This window comes from Anoplolepis gracilipes, chromosome 14, assembly GCF_047496725.1.
Source record: "Anoplolepis gracilipes chromosome 14, ASM4749672v1, whole genome shotgun sequence".
NCBI classification, from domain to species: domain Eukaryota; kingdom Metazoa; phylum Arthropoda; class Insecta; order Hymenoptera; family Formicidae; genus Anoplolepis; species Anoplolepis gracilipes.
Genome location: NC_132983.1, coordinates 2,941,239 through 2,964,444, shown reverse-complemented (window position 1 = coordinate 2,964,444; position 23,206 = coordinate 2,941,239). Strand labels below are relative to the sequence as shown.

The window sequence follows — 23,206 nt, the reverse complement described above, 5'->3', positions numbered from 1 at the left end:
GTGCCTTATTTTTCATTATTTCGATTAGCTTTCTTAATGCTGTCAAAAAATGATTGAAAATGATCTTATGCCACGCTTTCAGCTCCTTTGTTTAAAATTGAAATCTAAATTTCAAAACTATAATCAAAACTATAACAAAATTATAATTATCAATTAAAATTATCATTGTTAATTAGGTCTACAATAAGATTTGTATCTTTTTTTACAAATTATTTTAATATTTAATTGTTAATGTCGTAGTATTAAATTCTCGTTAGTACATAAAATTATTATTAAAATTACATTTTTTTTTAAATACATGCACTTTGTTTTGGACTTCATAAATATTTATTTTTTTTATTATTATATAATTATTTTATATTAATAATATATTCATATTAATAGGCTTTATATTAATTACATATTTTGATATTTTATATTTATATTATTATTATTATAGAAATGCTTTATTAATTCGAAACTATATATATTCATATTTATTTTATCGCATTTATTGTAATATTAAATCAATTTCGAAAGTATCTTCATTTTTATTGATTCTCGTTTTAGTCGGAGATAATAACAAGAATGGGTTATTTCGTGGAGACTCTCTCTCACGTTGTAATGACAGAGGACGAATATCTTTTGACATTATATTGTATTCCAGGTTCTCTCTACCTGTACTATTGCAACACGGTCTTTTGTGCAGCTCTACTGTTTTGACTATTCTTGGCAAAGACAAAGCACTACGTACGATTTTTTGACATATCTCGTTGATCATTTTTATCGAAAAATGTTTAAAAAAAAGTTGCTAATGCACTTATAATTGTAATATAACTTGTAATGCAGTTTATTTTTAGAAAAGTTTTTTAATTTATCAGATAATATGTATGTGTGTGTACATATATGTTATAATTACATATCAATATTTTACATTTAAAATTGTTTATTTAACTTATTGGATAATAGTGAATTATACATCAGTTCGCGATCTTAATCTATTACTAAAAATATGAACACATAAAGATATTGTAAAATATGCATGAGAATATTATATGAGAAAGTACAAATTAATAAATGTTGCTTTTTTGCACTTTAGCTTATCTATTAGTGGATCAAGGATATGATATGTTTGATTAGGTAATTTTCGTGACAGTACTTGCTCGAGATCACATATTTCCTTATTGCCGTTGGAATCAAATTTTTGAGATTTTAGATATTAGCATAAAATAAAAATAATAATGGTTTTTGGAAAATAACATAATAATATAATTGTCTGATTTAATTTGGTATCAAAGGCGCACGTAAAAACTTTTTTTAATTGACTGATATGTATAATTTTTCCATAAATATACAAAAATACAATATAAAAAACATGATTATTAAATTTTTTTATCTATTTAAGAAAATATGTAATTTTTCTGCATAAGCTCATATACTTATATACATTCATATTCAATCAATACTGCTCTTAGACTCAAAATTTTATAAATCAGTATTCAGAATCGAAATCAAGTGACATCGAAAACCCTCAAATACGCTGTTCTTGAGAAAATAAAAATTTTTTACCTCCGTTCCCTGCCGCAAAGTCACTTTTATAGCTCTGAATAAAATTCAAAATTTTACTCAATGTGTTTGTTATTTATACATATATATAAATTTTCAGAGTAAAACTATTTTGATGCAAAAATAGCGGCAGCATAAAGGTTAATTAAAATAAGAAGCTTTTTATTTGTAGATAAAATAATTATTTAAATTTTAATAACCGTTCTATTGATGACCCAATTGTAAGTCACTTATAATTTTATTTGTCCCAATTGCAATACAAAACAACATACCTTTTGTTTTGCAGAGAAATATAAACTTACTACATTTACGAAATACCTTTGTAGGTTTTCTTACTATTGACATTTACGCTGCGGATTAAAAAATATCGGTAGTTAAAATTCTTTTATTTATTTTTTTTGCAACATTATAGTTAAGGTAAAAATGTGATATTTTAGTAATAAATGGCGTGATTATGTTTTTAAATATATTTAGTAATTAATTATAATAAATATGTTACATAATTAATTATTTAATAAATAAAATTAAAAAGCAAAAGTGACTTACTATTGAGACTTACAACTGGGATAGTTACTTTACATGTAGTAAAAAGCAAAAAATTGGTATTATTTAAGAATATTATATAATATTTATTTAATTTTTTTGTCTTTATAATATGCTTTATATATTTGTTATATTATGCATATATCTTATGTTTTATTACAACAATCTATTACTCTTCAAAATAAATTTGCTTAAAAATATGCGTATAATACTAATTCGCTTTTGCACTAATAATAATCATTAAATTATTTATATATTTATTTAATTCGATATTATAGTATTCAAATTTTATTAAATTAACAATTATGACTATCAGTCGCATCAACGCTACCACCGACGAGTTAGTGTACAATATTCATCTTTTATTTTAATTGCCGACGATATATTCCATTGATATGACATCATTTGATTCGATGTAAGAACATTATTACTTTTTATAATCTTGAGAACTCTTTCGTACACAAGTTTTGGTGCATCCTTGGCCCATATAAAGTCCATGTGATTGAAATTCGACCACGGTACTTGGTATATGTCCACTACATTGGGTAATATGCGGTAAAGACTCTTCACATTCTTCAAAACATAATCCCGAATTATTTTACGTAATTTCATTTAAATTATTTATTTTCCCGATTTACGAACAAATTACATTTATTTTTTTGTTATTTACCACGTGGTCTTCCAGCCAGTCGCCAGGGCCATAAAATAACGCGATCGGGATCATTATATTTGCTAAATCGTATTCTGGAGGTTCCACTGAGTTATAAATAAATAGATTTTTCCTACGACCATAATCGTATTGACGAAACTTGCCCGATTGAAATACCTGAGTGTAATGCACTATTGTATTAAACGAACCTCCGGCTGGGAAATGACTGAAAATGACGGGTAGCAGAGTCTAACAATAAAAAGAAAACAATCAAGAATACAATATATACAAAACAATAAAGAAATATACACAAAATTCGATTTGAAACGTGATCTTGTAAATCGAAATGTGATGATCGAAGCTTCGATTTTGTACTTCGAATGTAACATTTACGGAATTATTACTTACGTAGTTTAACTGCTCGTGATCATGACCGAACATCACAAACAATACGTTAATGCAGATCTTTCTGATGATGTACTGGTTGCAACCGTATATTAAAAAAGATCTCAGAAAATTGATTTGCAGTAATTTGTACAAAACAAATTGCACTAATATCTGAAATTGAAGAGCTATTAATGATAGTGTATTTGTAATTATTAGTTTTTTTTAACTTTTAGCAGTAATATTATAATGAAAAAGTAAATTCTTGAGCATTTTCTTATCAAATTGAAATAATTTATACAAGTTATAAAAGAATTTCTTTGATTTTAATTTTCTCTTCAAAAAACTTCTCGTTAAAATTGAATTCGAAAATTGAATGAGTATAGATAAAATAAATAAATAGGATATAAAACAGAAAAAAGATATTTATGTTTTTATAGATTCATTTTTTTGCAAATTTTGTAAAAAAATTTTCAGTACTTCTCTATATTTGAGAGATAAATTGTTTTATATTGTACAAAGTCTAACGATCTTACAATTAAACGTTTTTAAGTTGTTTTTAGACATTTTTTAAGAACGATACGCTGTCTGAATTGTAACTATTATTTAGTAACATTTATGTAAATTTCATCTATGTATACGCTGAAAAAATAGGAAAAAGTATTTTATTTTTTGCTAACAAATAACAAATTTAAATAGTTAGTTTTATCAATACTTTTCAATCTTATGCGTTACGATATAACAATATCAATATCAAAATTATATTAATTACACTTGAAGAATTATTCCCATTCACTTCAAAGTATATCATTTAACAATAAAATTTTAAAAATATTACACTAATCTACTTATATATATATAGTTTCATATATTGTAAAAAAATAATTGTTTTTTTCATGTTTTGACAAAAAGATACTCGTATTTTAAATAGCCATTATACGTAATAAATTATTTTTTAATAATTATTTTTTATTTGCACATCTTACTTTACCTCATATTCTGCTAAAAAGGCCAAGTATTGTAACCAACTTTTTATATCGTTGAAAAAGACCGTTGGCGCTAGACTGATCTTCATTTGCACCATTTGAGCAATTTTCGGACGTTCTGTTGCCATTACGTAAAAAACAGTTGAGCCCATAGAATGACCAATATATGCGTGTAATGGTTGCGATGTCATATTTATAATAAATGTAATCATTGCAGGCAAATCGTAGATACCCAATTCGTTAAAGCTGATGAAAAATTCAATTAATATTGTATATTGTCGTAAAATTTGTGTGTATGTCAACACATATGGTATATAATGAAAAAAAAAAAATGTATACATATATACATATGTGTAAGTTCGCCAAAAAATCTTTGAATGCGTGTTTAACAAATTAAACCAGACAATTATCATTACTTCTAAACACCAACCAATTTTATTTATTTTTATATAAATACCTGAAATCCCAAAATTTTGATTCCGACGACGATAGTGAAATATGTGATCTCGAGTAGGTACTACCTCGCAAATTGCCCAACCAAACATCGTATCCCTGATCCGCTAATAGATAAGCTAGAATATAAAAAGAATTGTTTATAGCATTTATTATATAATTTGCAATTTGTATCTTTTCCTATAATATTTCTCATGTAATATTTCTGTAATTTTACACATATTTATATTAATATTTTTAACAAAAGATTAAGATTGCGAACTGATAATTCACTACATCAGATAAATTAAATATAAAAATATTCTAAATATAAAATATATGTATATATAAAATATATGTATATAAAAATGTATATCATTAAAATATATATTATTTAAATTAAAACATATTTTTAAATAAAATGTATTAGAAATTCTATTACATTTAAAAGTGCATTAGCAAGTTTTTTCAACATTTAAATACAGGAATTTCTCTTTTTGTTAAACGTTGTCTTTTCCGGTACAGGTGAGATCAACGTACAATAATCTCGGAGTATCTCTTAAGAATTAATTAGAAATTCGTACGTAGTGCTTTGCCTTTGCCAAGGATAATCCAAACAGCGGAAGTGCAAAAAAAACCGTGTTGCAGTAATACAGGCGGAGAACCATTACCACCTGGAATACGATATAACGTCAAGAGATAGCCATCCTCTGTCATTATAACGTGTGTCTCCGTGGGATAACCCGCTTTTCTTATTATCTCCGACTGAAAAAAGGATAAAAATACTATATTACTTTCAAAACTGTTTAACATTACAATAAATTTATGTGATAAAATGAGTCTAATAAATTTATTTTTGACATAATAAAGTGTTTCTATAATAATAATACAATAATATGAATATAAAATATTAATATATAATTAAATATGTGATGCTAGTTTGAAAAAATTATAGGAACAAAATCTTTTTACATAATAAAGTATAAAGCTCAATAAAAATTATTTTAAAAAGAAATTATAAAGAACTATAAAGTTGTTTATGTATCTTTTTTGTATCATAGCAATTAAAATAATTTTAATTACTTTTACCAGGCTTGCCTAATCGATTGTCTATCGCGATTGACTAGTCAATATATATATATATATATATATATATATATATATATATATATATATATATATATATGCGATTTTTATATAATAATATTTATTTTGTATTTCACATATTATTATGTATGTGTGTATACAAATTTTAAAACGATAGAAAATTTAATAATAATTTAATAATTTAATAATTAAACAATATTCGTAATTAAACATTAAAATAATTAACAAAAAGAGATTTGAATACTATTGTAGTTGTAATTAATAATGATGTGTAATTTAGATTTCAATTTTAACAATTTAAACAAAAAAGTGGTTAGCGCGGCATAAAATTATTTTCAATATCTCAATAATTTTTTGACGGCGTTGAAAAATGCTAATCAAAATAATGAAAAATATTAATTCTCATTTCAGTGAATCATAAATAAGGCACACTTACCGGATTGAGAATTACATCGGAATTTACTTGACTATTGTTTGGCCAAATCCTGTTAATCCAGGATATTGTCTTCATGAATGCACTTGGCTCGAATGTCACATCTACTGTCCCCAAATCAAGATGACTACAATACGATACTAAATACACGATTCCGATCAATTTCACAACATTAATGAATGATTCAATAAACAATAAAAAAAAACGTACAATATAAGATTCTTCCAAAGCATGAGAATACATATTATCGAAAAAATGAACAGAACATGAAATAAATGAATCGATAAGAAATGGTCGGAAAGACGACTATTAGACGTCTATAAACGTCTGTGGATGACTACCGTCTAATAGAATGTTTTCCCTATCTTTACTTTTTACTATAATACAACTACGCAGTATCGCTAGTTACAAATCATTCAATATTAAAATAAATCATCATGTTTATTCATAACTTTTTATTTGTTTTTTAATTAGGAAGAAAAACAAATTATCACGTTATTATGCAATCATAAAGCGTTTAGAAAAATATATGTATAAAATAAATTGTTAGAAATATAGCAAAAATATAGTAAAAATTAGAACTAACGATATTATACTACTTACAATAATCATGTGTATAAATCAATGTATATTATTTGAAATAAACGTATTATATTTAAAATATAAATGCAAAATGCTTATTTTGTATTTTACATTTAAAATACGTGGTTTCAAAAATTTTACCATTTTACGTTTTCATTTTAATTTTTAATGGTAATTTTAATGATTTTCATTACTCAGCATCTTTTATTTCAAATGCATTTTTCTTCCAAACTCAAAAATTGATTAATTTTTAATAATTCTAAACAGTAAATCAAGACATTTATTCAACACTGCACACTGCACTTTATTAAGATAAATCCTACATGTAAATAGATGTTTAGGAATTGGTCATTTTGTATTTTTTTTATTTTCTAAAAAATAAGAATAGAGAAATTTAATCTAATAAACAAATAGTAAGAAATATAGGTAACAAGAAAAATAAGAATTTAAATATAAATATAAATACATAAATATATAAAATTAAAAAAAAAGACATTTCAAAAATACTTATTTTTTTCTATTTGCTATTTTAAATGAACGTCCAAAAATATTTTGTGTTTTGTATTTTTAAATGAAAATGTTTCAACTATTTTGTATTTTCCATTTTAAATGGGTTCGGACAGCTATTTTGCATATCTCTGATATAAATATATAAAATTATATAGAATATTGTATTGTTTAACTGCAAGTTTAAAAAATAGAAGAAAATTATTTTTTTAATTATTTTTATTGTATGTACAAACAAATTAAAAATATCGCTAACTTATTATGTCTATCGCATAATTAAGATACGTGTAGTTGTATAGTGTAATCATTGCAAAGATAAGATAAACAAAATTATTAGACTTAACATAACATTGAACGTCCAACAAAAATTATATGTGATAGAGATATAAAAGCCACACATAGATTAAGACGTGTGAAAAATAACTGGGGGTTATCTATTTACAAGTAATTCCATCTACAAATTCTAAAATCTACAAATTATAATTTTATAGCGAATCTTATAACTATATAAGTAATTGTATTTAATAATTTGCATTTTGAACATACGTGTATTATTCTAATTTGTACTAATTACTTCTGCGCTAATTGTAAATAATATTAGAATATTCTAAGTTTATATTTATGTTTTATGCAATATTTATTTTTCAATTTAATTGATAATATATTATCTCACTAATGTACTATTGAAATTTTGCCCTTTCATAAGCTTGAGTACTCTCTCGTACACGAGTTTAGGCGCATCCTTGGCCCATATAAAATCTACATGATTAAATTTGGGCCACGGTATTTCGTACATGTCCATTACATTAGGCAATGCGCGATAGAGTCTCTGTATATCCTGAAAGAAATATTATTGTAAGTTATCGTACATGATTTTTTTTAACTACCTTCTTGAATCTACGCACAAAATTTGATCTGTAAGAAAGCAAGTTACTGCAATATATTTCCATTATATGAACATTTTTTCGTTACTTACCTCTATACTGATCAACCAGTCATTGTCGGAGTAAAATAACGCTGTTGGTACCGCAACATTCGCTAAATTGTAATCCGGAGGTTCCGCTGAATTATAGATTAACAAATTTTTTTCGCGACCGTAATCGTATTTGCGAAACTTGCCCGATTCGATTACCTGACCGAAGTGCGTAAGCGTTTTAATCGAGGTGCTAGCAGGATCGTTACTCAAAATGATGGGCAGCAAAGTCTAAATGTAAATAATAAACAATAGATGCAAAGTCATTTACATAAAGTCCAATTTGAAACGAGATCGCTCAAGTTGGAATGTGACAGTCGAAGCTTCGATCGTCGCGCAGTTATACTTTGATCGCGAAATTACACGCACTCACATTATTAAACTGCTCGCGATCGTAACCCCAGATCATAGACATCACATCGAAGCAGATCTCTCTCATGCTGTTTTGATCGCAGACATATTTTATAAAAAAATTTATAAAATCTTGATGCAATTCACCATGGAAGAACAGTTGTATCATCGTCTGCAATCGAAGATCTTTTAATTATATTGTAATTTATTTGTAATTCGTGTTTTGTTTGAGTTTTAATTTATAATTTTAATTATAAATTATTATTTAATATATAATTTTTTTAAAATAAATAAATTGTAAGAAATTTTTTTAACGCGTTAAGTTAATTTATAAAATTTTTAAGAGTTGCTTTGATCATAATTTTAATTTATTGTAAAAACATTTTTTTAATTAAAATCGAATATATACGGCATAAACAGAATGTGAAGCATGAAAAAAAGTAACTTTTTGAATGTTTAAAATTAATTTTTTTAGAAATGCATAAAATTAACTTTTCCTGCATTTGTTACTTATATTTCATTGAGAGATAAATCTTTTTATTTTTCTTTTTTGCTATTTGTTTTATTCGATTGATAGAACAAGTATTGAGATATAACATGTTAAGCGAATAACATACAAAAAAAACATAAGCAATAAGCGATAAGCAATCAATCACCGGCAAATATGTTTATGAATCAATTTTAAGATTTAAATAGTAAGTAAGTCAATCAATAATGTCGATTTGCTTACTGCTAATATCGTATTGCTTATGTTTTTCTATATGCCAGAATATTTACTTCTAGCTATTACAAACTTAATCTGTAACAAAAAAAATGTACTTCTTTTTCACTAAACAAAAATAAATTCAATAATTATATTCGTTACATATCATTACTTTTTATATTTATATGCCATAATTTCCATGCGAACAAATATATCTATGACATTAATTTTTTTTAATTAATAAATAATAAATTAATTTTTTTTAATTAATAAATAGTATATGTTACTTTACCTTAACTTCATCCTTAAAGGGAACCAAGTATTGTATAAAACTTTGCATATGATTTAAAAAGACCCCTGGTGCTAAGCTAATCATCATTTCTACCATTTGAGCGATTTCCGGATGCTCTGATGCCATTATGTAAAAACTGCCAGCACCCATTGAATAACCAATATATGTATGCAATGGTTGTGATCTCATATTTGTAATAAATGTAATCATTGCGGGTATATCGTAGATGCCCATTTCATTATAACTGAAAAAAATTCAATCAATATGCCATAAAATATTTACAATGTGACACAATGTCAAACATAATATAAATATGTATACACATATGTTTGATAATAAATAAAATATTCCATATAAGCAAGCACCAAACTTTTACAGAAAGAATTCTTTACACGAAGAATCAAGAAATAGCAAATGCATTGTATAGGCATAAATAAAATGTGAGATATCTCGAAAACGAGGCATTTACGGAAACTTTACTTAAAAAGAAAGATGCGTACTTTATTGACATGAAGTAAAATCTCTGTAATATATACTTGTCTATATTCTACCTACATGTATATATGTAGAATTTATTATTAAATGAGTATCGTTTAAAATAACTGCTGTAGAAGTAAACATCCATTTATAAATTTAAGATGATCTTGCGTTTTATATTAAATTATATCTGATTGTGAGTTATTGTAATAATTATGTCAATTTAAACGCTTTTTTGGGCAAGTACCTAAAATCCCAAAATTTCGTGTCCGATGGAGATAAGAAAATATGCGCTTTTGAATATGTATTACCACGAAAATTGCCCAACCAAACATCGTATCCCTGATCCGCTAATAGAAAAGCTAAAATTAAAAAAAAGAACATTGTATCTATCATATAACTTATAGCTTATATCTTTTATAAAATTATTCTATTATATAATATTAGATTTGAATTTTTTTAAGCTTTTTTTTACAATAGAAACATTGGATTAATAAGAGATATGGTTGAAGGAAATCTTTTGATTGAAAAGTTATACCGAGTGCTTTGCCTTTGCCAAGAATAACCCAGTCAACGGATGTGCTTAGAAAACCGTGCTGCAGCAGCACAGGTAGAGAACTATTGCCGCCTGGAATACGATGTAACGTCAAGATATAGCTGTCCTTCGTTATTATGACGTGAGCCTCCATGGGGTAACCTGCCTTTTTTATCAACTCTGGCTGAAAGACAAAAAAAAAAAACTGTGTAAGAAAAAAAAAAACTCTAAATTTAAAATAAGTTTTAGCAACAAGAGATGTATATTTTATTTATTTTCAAATAAATGAATCTACAATATAAATAATATAAATCTGACACTTTAATATTTAATAACATAAAAACATAAAGAGTTAATATAAAAAATTCTAATAATAACAATTATAATTATAAATTATAAATTTTACAACAAAATTAAGTAAACATTAGTTTTAATTAAGTGTAATTGTAGAATAATTTGCAGAAACTGCAGATTCTTTTGAATAATAAAACATAAAGCTCAATATATAAATAATTTCAAAAGCATATTTTAGATAATTTTATATTTATTTTTTATGTTTATCTTTTGAATTGAAACTCTGCACTGTTTTTGAAATTAATGACTATTTTACATAATTATAATAGATATAAACTAGATTATTTATTTTTCATTATTTTAAACAGACTACTATACAAATATTAAAGCAATAAGAAGCATGTTTAACATTGTATTAATCGAATCATGAAATTACTAACGCCACTTACGATCCACCGGCTTCTTTGATTGTTCTCGAAAATATGTTTCTGTAATTAACTCAACGCACACCGATTAATTAAGCTAAGACCCGACCGAACAAATAATAATATCCTTAATTTGCGAGTTACATATGTCACTTCTTTTCTATTTACTTATAATTTTTATTTTATTGCTAATATTGCGCTGAAGACGACTCAAAAAAGGAGTCCAAACGTCCGCACACTCTCTTCTATACACTCTATCATCATTTTTTGTTATACAATTATAATTTGTCATGTTACCTGATTTACATTTAATATAATTATGTTTATTTTTACCAATCTGTTGTTCTTTCAGTTTGTTCTTTAATTTAATTTTTATTTTTATTATATAGTTAATAATGTCAATAAGCTTTCATGGCCTTGTTTTTTCTTAAGTACCATTTATAAGCATTAATTAAATTATAAAATAAGATATATAAAATAAAAATTTTAATCGTTTTTAAAAGTGAAAAAATACATTTACCGTATTAAAAATACCATTAGGAATAAATTGGGTGTTCAACTGATTCCAGTTTGTCTCTATTATTTTCTTCATGAAAGTATTATTTGGTTCGGAAGTCACCTCTATCGGCGCCGCACCAAGACGACCGCAAAACGACAACAAATACAATATAATCCCGATTAATGGTCTCATTACGTCAATGATTCAATAAACTCTAAAAGAAAATGAACAACTTAAGTATTTCGAAGTATCGGAATTATTCCGAGAAAAGCAGAATACGCAAAGGCGAGATGAATACGACTGCGAATTGTTCTTTACTCTACGTACTATTATAGTAGAATGATTTGTCACTATATAATTAATAATTTTTCAGGTGAAAGAAAAGAAGAGGGAGAAGTATTATATTACTTTATTATAGTCAAACAATTGTAAAGCAGTTCGAAAAAAATACCGACAAAAAAGAAGCTGACAAAGGTCAAATAAATACGCTAATTGTAAGTAAAAATTCTCAACAGAACAAAAAGTAAAAGCAAATAAGATTAATATTACTGGTCAATTATAATAAATTATATTGTATTTTTTTTTTTTTACAAAGATTATTTTTTAGAAGGCTAACATTTTAACTATTTTCCAACATTCCATTTATCTTTTTTTATTCAACGATTAAAGTATCTTATTATTAGTTTTACTGGTTTTTCGTTTTAATCCTAACTTATCTGGTCGATTAGAAATTGATAGCCTATAATTTATTATAATCGACTAGATAAGTTAGGACTTTTCTTTAATTCGCGAAACAAGTTGTATAAAGAACCTTTAAAGATAAAAAAACTCTTGATATGCTCGGTGACATATACAAGGTAAATTTTCGTACTTAACAGCGTAAAATGAAAAACCAGTAAAACTAATAATAAGATACTTTAATCGTTGAATTAAACTTATTCTATAAGTTTGGTGTTAGTCTATTTCGCGTAAAAGAAATAAAAGCCAATTTTTAACTTTTTACTTTTCATCTGCTTCATCAATTTTTGGAAAGTTCTGATAAGATTAAAAAATGAACTTTAAGAAAATGTAAATGTATTTTTGAGATGCAATTTATGCTTTCTATAATATTTTAAGACAAATTTTATATACCGCAATGTAATTTTTCTAATCAATTATTACCAGATAAGTTAGGATTAAAACGAAAAACCAGTAAAACTAATAATAAGATACTTTAATCGTTGAATAAAAAAAGATAAATGGAATGTTGGAAAATAGTTAAAATGTTAGCCTTCTAAAAAATAATCTTTGTAAAAGAAAAAAAATACAATATAATTTATTATATTGTGCGTCTCGTGTATTTATCAAAAACAAAATAATTTTAGTATGCTATCTTTTAATTATTTATTCAAATTTAAAGCTGTGAATTATTTTACACTTTTTAACGTAGATTTTTTAAACAGAAATTTTTAAATTTTAAAAGAAATCGTGTATCAGATTCTTGTTTCTTCTCTTTATAAACGTGAAGCAATATATAATTACTAATCACTTAAAAATTATATTACCATTATATTATATTATAATAATAAAAAATCATAATGCAATATTATTGTAGTTTATCGAAGCGTCGATATTGTTAAAGAAAAGAAATTAAATGCATTTATTAGTTTTCTATAAATATTACAAGTCGACAAATAAAAATTATAAAAATAATTCATTGCAAAATAATATTAAAAAATTCAAATATAGAGTAGTTATACTTTTCATATAAAATTTGTAATCACAAATGTTCATACCTTCTGAATAGATGGTATCAATTGTATTTTTTCTTTTTACAAAGATTACTTTTTAGAAGGCTAACATTTTAACTATTTTCCAACATTCCATTTATCTTTTTTTATCATTATGTTACCCTGACAATAGTTCTATGCACGAATAGTTTCTAATGTAAATAAAAAGCGGTAAAATTTAAATTCTTAATTTTACACATAATTTCTTATTAAATTCAATGACTTAGGTGCATCTGTCAATGCAAAGTCTTCTTCTTTAAATAATTCAGCCTTGGTCGCTTGATAACAGCAAACTCTCCGCTTCAAATCATGCTCATCTCTACTGATCCTTGCTTGCTAGTTTATATCGTGCCTAGGATTGCATAATCATTGCTATACAATAAATATGCATATGTATAATACATATTACAAAAAACTTGGTCTTTTTCTCACAAACAACTCCACTTTTTTCGTCGTTACATTGTTTCCTGAAGAATATGAATACTTGATATAGATGCAGGTGGAAAATAATATTGATTGGTTTTCATAGATTTGGTCGAATTGTGTTAAGAAACATATAAATATAAAGACGTATGTGTTCTATATAATATTATTCTATATATATTTATATACGATTATATTCGAATAATTTTTTCTACACGAATTCGAATGATTTGTGTCATTGTTATCATAAATATACACAGATGGATCGATAAACGTAATACGTGTAATAAAAAGTAAAATATCAGTTTAAGAATATATATATATATATATATATATATATATATTCATTTAACCTTTTTTTTGCCTTTATACTTTATATATTTGTTATATTGCACATTCGATTACGATTCATTGCAATGATTATTCGCTAAAACAACGATTGCCTAAAAACATTTATACTAATTCATTAATCACACACTTTGCACTAATCGTAAATAACATTACAATATTTTGAATAATTTTAGAATTTTACGTCCTACTAAATTAATGAATGTGACTGAATCATATCAATTTTTTTAAAGATTAAATATGCAATAATTATTTATTTTAATCGATATAATATTACTTCACCGATGTCACATTATTGAAATTTTTTGTCTTTATAAACTTGAATATTCTTTCATATATAAGTTTGTCCGCATCCTTGGCCCACAAAAAATTCACATGATTAAATTTGGGCAACGGCACTTTGTACATGTCCACTACATTGGGCAATAGGTGATAAAGCCTTTTCAAATCCTTAAAAAAATGTTTGCGTAAATTATTGCAAGCGATGTTTTTAAAACTATCTTCCTGATTTTATATACAAACTTATACCTGACTTATATATAATTAGCACAAATAAATCTCTGCTATTTTTTATTTTAGTTACATACCACGATATTAACCAGCAAATCGCCAGGACCATAAAATAAGGCGATAGGTAATGTAATATTTGCTGGATTGTAATTCGGAGGTTTAGTCGAGTTGTACAGTAACAGATTTTTTTTTGCGACCATAATCATTATGGCTAAAATTGCCTGATTGAAATATCTGAGTGTAGAAGTGTCTTAGTCGAGACACCGGCTGGGTCGTGACTTAAGATGACAGGCAGTAGAGTCTAAACATGTACATAAAGTCCAATCTAAAGTGTAATCGTAAAATCACGGAATGCGATGATCCAAGGTTCCATCGGAATTGTATTTTAATTGTAAATTTATTACTCACATAGTTAAACTGCTCGCGAGCGTAACCGCAGATCATAAATATTACGTCGGTGCACATCTCCTTTATCGCATTCTGCTCGCAACCGTATTTCGAAAAAAATCTGAAGAGATCGTTCTGCGGCATGAATTCGTCGTAAAAGAAATTTCGTATCATTATCTGCAATCAAAGATCTCTAATTTGTGATGTAATAATTTTTTTCAGTAAAGGTTAAAAATTTTGTTTATTACTTTTATATATTTTTTTTTTAGTAACGTGTAATAATTTATCAGTTATAGTTTCCTACTTAATCTACGCCACATCGTGCAAACAATCGCATTAATAAAAAGCATTAAAGTCGTTTAATAAAAAATTAATAAACAATCTCGTAAAATTTGACGACTTAGTTGAAACCTTTATCATGTAATTTTCATAAACTTTTGCATATTGTATATATTATATGTGTGTGTAATGTTTTATTTTTTATTTTGACAAAGGATATTGTTGTAGTAGTTATTTCGTATTAATAAATCATTTTTATATTATTTAACGTATATTACTTTACCTCTAATTCTCTCCAGAAAGGAATGAGATATTTTAGCGGACTTTCTATATGGCTTGTAAAAGCTACTGGCGACAAGCTGATCATCATTTGCACTATTTGTGCGATTCTCAGACGCTCTGATGTCATTACATAAAAACTAGTTATGCCCATAAAATGACCAACGTACGTATGCAATGGCTGTGATCTCATATTTATGATAAATGTGATCAATGCAGGTAAATCATAGATGCCCATTTCGTTAAAGCTGATGAAAAATTTGATCCACATATTATCATAAAATGTGTATGTATATCATCTAGTTTATATATAATATAATATATAAACTAGAAATATATGTATATGTATGTAATATATAGTGTATGTACACGTGTATATAATATATAGAAGATTCTACGTAAGATACTACTATGATATTTCATTTTTTAATATGTCAGTACAGTACATTTGCTGTTTCATGATTCTTTGTGTAAAATTTTGACATATTAAAAAATAAAATATCTCGAAAACTATACATTTTCGGAAAACAAAAAAAATGCATTTTTTTTTTTACATAAAAAATTGGTTTATATCTTATTTATATACTTCATATTTATACTATATAAATAACTGCAATATTTTCAAAATATCATTATTTTTATAATATTTTATGTGAGTACCTGAAATTCCAAAATTTTAATTCCGATGGAGATAAGGAAATATGCGCTCTTATAATATGTATTACCACGAAAATTACCTAACCAAACGTCATAGCCTTGATCCGCTAATAAATAAGCTAGAATTAAGAGAAATTAATAAAAAATATAATTTACAATATATATTTTAATGTATATATATAATGTATATATATATGTATAAATAAATACAATGATATATTTTAATACAAATTATTTTTAATATTCTTAATAATAAATTAAAAGACAAAGAACTAATTTTTAATTATCATCCGAAAAATTAAATAAACATTTTTAATCATATAATTTACTTAATATATATTTATAATTATGTATATACAGTATAGTCCGCTTAAATCGATCTGTATGAATCAATTGAAATATATGTGTATGAATACATATATGTATTTTTTTACATCAATTGAAAAGGAATTTGCAAACAAGCAGTTACATACTTTTTCTTAAATATTTATTCTGTTTACATCAATTAATTTCTCTTATTATTCTATGCATGAAAATATTGAGGTAACATAATCGAAAAATAAATTGTAATAGTTATTGCAAACTTTTAGTTAATAATATATCTTAGTAACGTATCTTAGTAATAATAATATTAATATAATATTAATTTGTATACACCTTGTATATATTCATTGTATAATAAATTAAAAAAATTTTTTTAAGTATAATATACACATACATTAGAAGTTATATATTACAATTAAAAGTTTATTAGAAAATTGTTTTCGATTTCCACTATTTAAATTCGAGAGTTTCTCTTATTGTTAGACATTTTTCTGATAAGACAAAAATATTTCGGTATATCTTTTAAATATTAATTATATACAAAAAGTTATACCAAGTGCTCTGCCTTTGCCAAGAATAATCCAGTCAGCGGAACTGCATAACATACCGTGTTGCAGCAGTACAGGTAGAGAACCATTGCCACCTGGGATACGATGTAACGTTAAAAGATAGCCATCCTCCGTAGTTATAACATGAGCTTCTGCGGGATAACCTGCTCTTCTTATCATTTCCGGCTAAAAAAAAATCAGTAGGAAAAGAATATACTCTTAAAATTGATTTGAAGTTAAAATAAATTTATGCAATAAGATGTACGTGGTATTTAGTTTTTAAGTAATAGAGCATTTCTGCTATGCAGAAACATTCAGAATACATTAATTTAATATTATTTATTAATATTTAATTAATATAACGAGTAATTGTTGGAAAAGTCAAAATAAAGTTAAATAGAAATATTAATTATTTAATTAAACGTAACAGATTATTACCAGAGAAAACAGGCTTTCTTCTTCAAATGAAAAGGTGACAAAGTATGTGAATCTTGATAGAAATGATTTCAATGATAAATTTAAAGAATTGAACTTTTTCTTATATTTATCTCTTGAATTAAAATAATTTTGATGACTATATTATAATATTGTTACGGTCCTGCCGTCGATGGGCTAAAGTTGTCTTCATATGAAATTGTCTCGAAAAAATCTCCGTTGTCAAGAGAGGATTAATCAATAACGATTGCGAGATTTTCGGATAGCTGTCGACCGCGTCGGACGTGCTTTCGAACGGCTTTGTGAATCTTTCGCTTAGTGCACATAATTTATTGTTGTTTATTAAAACGTTCTTGTATTCATTTAAATAAGTGTTTTAATTATTTTGTGGCTCGCGAGTGTTGGTCTTGTTGTGTGTGTGTGTGTGTTTTGATTATTATCGAATCGGTGGCACGGACGCAACAATATTTATTGAATTTTTTTGCCTTTATATTATAATTTATATATTTGCTATATTGCATATATTTTACGTTTTATTACAACAATTCATTACTCTCCAAAATAAATTTACTTAAAAATATGCGTATTATACTAATTCGCTTTTGCACTAATAATAATCATTAAATAAATATATAAATAATATTAAAATATTCGAATTTTATTAAATTAACAATTATGATTATCAGTCACATTAACAGTACCACCGACGAGTTAGTGTACAATATTCATCTTTTATTTTAATTGCCGACGTAATATTCTTCCATTGGTATGACATCATTTGATTCGATGTAAGAACATTATTACTTTTTATAATCTTGAGAACTCTTTCGTACACAAGTTGTGGTGCATCCTTGGCCCATATAAAGTCCGCGTGATTAAAATTCGACCACGGCACTTGGTACATGTCCACTACATTGGGTAATATGCGGTAAAGTCTCTTCACATCCTTCAAAAAATAATCCTGAATTATTTTACGTAATTTCATTTAAATTATTTATTTTCCCGATTTACGAACAAATTACATTTATTTTTTTGTTATTTACCACGTGGTCTTCCAGCCAGTCGCCAGGACCATAAAATAACGCGATCGGGATCATTATATTTGCTAAATCGTATTCTGGAGGTTCCACTGAGTTATAAATAAATAGATTTTTCCTACGACCATAATCGTATTGACGAAACTTGCCCGATTGGAATACCTGAGTGTAATGCACTATCGTATTAAACGAACCTCCGGCTGGTAAATGACTGAATATGACGGGTAGCAGAGTCTAACAATAAAAAAAAACAATCAAGAATACAATATATACAAAACAATAAAGACATATACACAAAATTCGATTTGAAACGTGATCTTGTAAATCGAAATGTGATTATCGAAGCTTCGATTTTGTACTTCGAATGTAACATTTACGGAATTATTACTTACGTAGTTTAACTGTTCGTGATCATGACCGAACATCACAAACATTACGTTAATGCAGATCTCTCTGAGAATGTACTGAGTGCAGCCGTATTTAAGAAAAACTCTCATAAAATTGCTTAGCATAAATTCGTGAAAATAAAATCGTATTAATATCTGAAATTGAAGAGCTATTAATGATAGTGTATTTGTAATTATTAGTTTTTTAACTTTTAGCAGTAATATTATAATAAAAAAGTAAATTCTTAAGCATTTTTTTTTATCAAATTGAAATAATTTATGAAAGAATCATGAAAGAATTTCTACTATTTTAATTTTCTCTTTGAAAAACTCGTTAAAATTGAAATCGAAAATTAAATGTGTATAGAAGAAATAAATAGGATATAAAACAGAAAGAAGATATTTATGTCTCTATGGAATTAATTTTTTGCAAATTTTGTAAAAAAATTTTCAGTATTTCTCATTTATATTTGAGAGATAAATTGTTTTATATTGTATAAAGTCTAACGATCTTACAATTAAACGTCTTTAAGTTGTTTTTAGACATTTTATAAGAACATGCGCTGTCTAAATTGTAACATTATTATTTAGTACACAGTTATGCAAATTTTATCTATATATACTCTGAAAAAATAGGGAAAGGTATTTTATTTTTTGCTAATAAATAACAAATTTAAATAGTTAGTTTTATCAATACTTTTCAATCTTATGCGTTATAGCAATATTAATATCAAAATTATATTAATTATATTTGAAGAATCATTTGTGTTTCATTCACTTCAAAGTATATCATTTAATAATAATATTTTAAAAATATTACACTAATCTATTTATATATATATAGTTTCATATATTGTAAAAAAATAATTGTTTTTTTCATGTTTTGCCAAAAAGATACTCGTATTTTAAATAGCCATTATACGTAATAAATTATTTTTTAATAATTATTTTTTATTCGCACATCTTACTTTACCTTATATTCTGCTAAAAAGGCCAAGTATTGTAACCAACTTTGTATATGGTTTAAAAAGACCGTTGGCGCTAAGCTAATCTTCATTTGCACCATTTGAGCAATTTTCGAACGTTCTGTTGCCATTACGTAAAAAACAGTTGAGCCCATAGAATGACCAATATATGCGTGTAATGGTTGCGATGTCATATTTGTAATAAATGTAATCATTGCAGGCAAATCGTAAATACCCAATTCGTTAAAGCTGATGAAAAATTCAATTAATATTGTATATTGTCATAAAATTTGTATGTATGTCGACACATATGGTATATAATGAAAAAAAAATATGTATACATATGTGTGAGTTTGCCAAAAAATCTTTGAATGCGTGTTTAACAAATTAAACCAGACAATTATCATTACTTTCTAAACACCATTATTTTTATTTATTTTTATATAAATACCTGAAATCCCAAAATTTTGATTCCGACGACGATAGTGAAATATGTGATCTCGAGTAGGTACTACCTCGCAAATTGCCCAACCAAACATCGTATCCCTGATCCGCTAATAGATAAGCTAGAATATAAAAAGAATTGTTTATAGCATTTATTATATAATTTGCAATTTGTATCTTTTCCTATAAAATTTCTCATGTAATATTTCTGTAATTTTACACATATTTATATTAATATTTTTAACAAAAGATTAAGACTGCAAACTAATAATTCACTACATCAGATAAATTAAATATAAAAATATTCTAAATATAAAATATATGTAATTATAAAATATATATATATAAAAATGTTATATTATTAAAATATATATTATTTAAATTAAAACATATTTTTAAATAAAATGTATTAGAAATTCTATTACAATTAAAAGTGCATTAGCAAGTTTTTTCAACATTTAAATACAGGAATTTCTCTTTTTGTTAAACGTTGTCTTTTCCGGTAAAAGTGAGATCAACGTACAATAATCTCGGAATATCTCTTAAGAATTAATTAGAAAGTCGTACGTAGTGCTTTGCCTTTGCCAAGGATAATCCAAACAGCGGAACTGCAAAAAAAACCGTGTTGCAGTAATACAGGCGGAGAACCATTACCACCTGGAATACGATATAACGTCAAGAGATAGCCATCCTCTGTCATTATAACGTGTGTCTCCGTGGGATAACCCGCTTTTCTTATTATCTCCGACTGAAAAAAGAATAAAAATACTATATTACTTTCAAAACTGTTTAACATTACAATAAATTTACGTGATAAAATGAGTCTAATAAATTTATTTTTGGCATAATAAAGTGTTTCTATAATAATAATACAATAATATGAATATAAAATATTAATATATAATTAAATATGTGATGCTAGTTGGAAAAAATTATAGGAACAAAGTCTTTTTACATAATAAAGTATAAAACTCAATAAAAATTATTTTAAAAAGAAATTATAAAGAACTATAAAGTTGTTTATGTATCTTTTTTGTATCATAGCAATTAAAATAATTTTAATTACTTTTACCAGGCTTGCTTAATCGATCGTCCATCGCGATTGACTAGTCAATATATATATATGCAATTTTTATATAATAATATTTATTTTGTATTTCACATATTATTATGTATGTGTGTATACAAATTTTAAAACGATAGAAAATTTAATAATAATTTAATAATTTAATAATTAAACGATACTCGTAATTAAACATTAAAATAATTAACAAAAAGAGATTTGAATATTATTGTAGTTGTAATTAATAATGATGTGTAATTTTGTGGAGTTTAGATTTCAATTTTAACAATTTAAACAAAAAAGTGGTTAGCGCGGCATAAAATTATTTTCAATATCTCAATAATTTTTTGACGGCGTTGAAAAATGCTAATCAAAATAATGAAAAATATTAATTCTCATTTCAGTGAATCATAAATAAGGCACACTTACCGGATTGAGAATTACATCGGAATTTACTTGACTATTGTTTGGCCAAATCCTGTTAATCCAGGATATTGTCTTCATGAATGCACTTGGCTCGAGTGTCACATCTACTGTCCCCAAATCAAGATGACTACAATACGATACTAAATACACGATTCCGATCAATTTCACAACATTAATGAATGATTCAATAAACAATAAAAAAAAACGTACAATATAAGATTCTTCCAAAGCATGAGAATACATATTATCGAAAAAATGAACAGAACACGAAATAAATGAATCGATAAGAAATGGTCGGAAAGACGACTATTAGACGTCTATAAACGTCTGTGGATGACTACCGTCTAATAGAATGTTTTCCCTATCTTTACTTTTTACTATAATACAACTACGCAGTATCGCTAGTTACAAATCATTCAATATTAAAATGAATCATCATGTTTATTCATAACTTTTTATTTGTTTTTTAATTAGGAAGAAAAACAAATTATCACGTTATTATGCAATCATAAAGCGTTTAGAAAAATATATGTATAAAATAAATTGTTAGAAATATAGCAAAAATATAGTAAAAATTAGAACTAACGATATTATACTACTTACAATAATCATGTGTATAAATCAATGTATATTATTTGAAATAAACGTATTATATTTAAAATATAAATGCAAAATGCTTATTTTGTATTTTATATTTAAAATACGTGGTTTCAAAAATTTTACCATTTTACGTTTTCATTTTAATTTTTAATGGTAATTTTAATGATTTTCATTACTCAGCATCTTCTATTTCAAATGCATTTTTCTTCCAAACTCAAAAATTGATTAATTTTTAATAATTCTAAACAGTAAATCAAGACATTTATTCAACACTGCACACTGCACTTTATTAAGATAAATCCTACATGTAAATAGATGTTTAGGAATTGGTCATTTTGTATTTTTTTTATTTTCTAAAAAATAAGAATAGAGAAATTTAATCTAATAAACAAATAAGAAATATAGGTAACAAGAAAAATAAGAATTTAAATATAAATATAAATACTTAAATATATTAAATTAAAAAAAAAGACATTTCAAAAATACTTATTTTTTTCTATTTGCTATTTTAAATGAACGTCCAAAAATATTTTGTGTTTTGTATTTTTAAATGAAAATGTTTCAACTATTTTGTATTTTCCATTTTAAATGAGTTCGGACAGCTATTTT

At 25.4% G+C, this 23,206-nt stretch overlaps 1 protein-coding gene and 1 pseudogene across 1 annotated transcript; both read right to left on the bottom strand.

The window, feature by feature from the left end:
• Positions 1-2,267: 2,267 nt before the first annotated feature.
• Positions 2,268-12,012, bottom strand: LOC140672957 (lipase 3-like). Its single transcript, XM_072905443.1, has 12 exons — positions 11,739-12,012; positions 10,503-10,683; positions 10,212-10,326; positions 9,488-9,731; positions 8,515-8,664; positions 8,301-8,372; positions 5,124-5,304; positions 4,565-4,679; positions 4,113-4,353; positions 3,146-3,295; positions 2,759-2,986; positions 2,268-2,661 (listed from the first exon to the last, which is right to left on the bottom strand). Exons 1-12 carry the CDS (start codon positions 11,907-11,909, stop codon positions 2,416-2,418), a joined length of 2,094 nt encoding a protein of 697 aa, XP_072761544.1. The 5' UTR covers positions 11,910-12,012; the 3' UTR covers positions 2,268-2,415.
• Positions 12,013-14,275: 2,263 nt separating this feature from the next.
• On the bottom strand, positions 14,276-22,357 carry LOC140672955 (uncharacterized; annotated as a pseudogene).
• Positions 22,358-23,206: the final 849 nt, after the last annotated feature.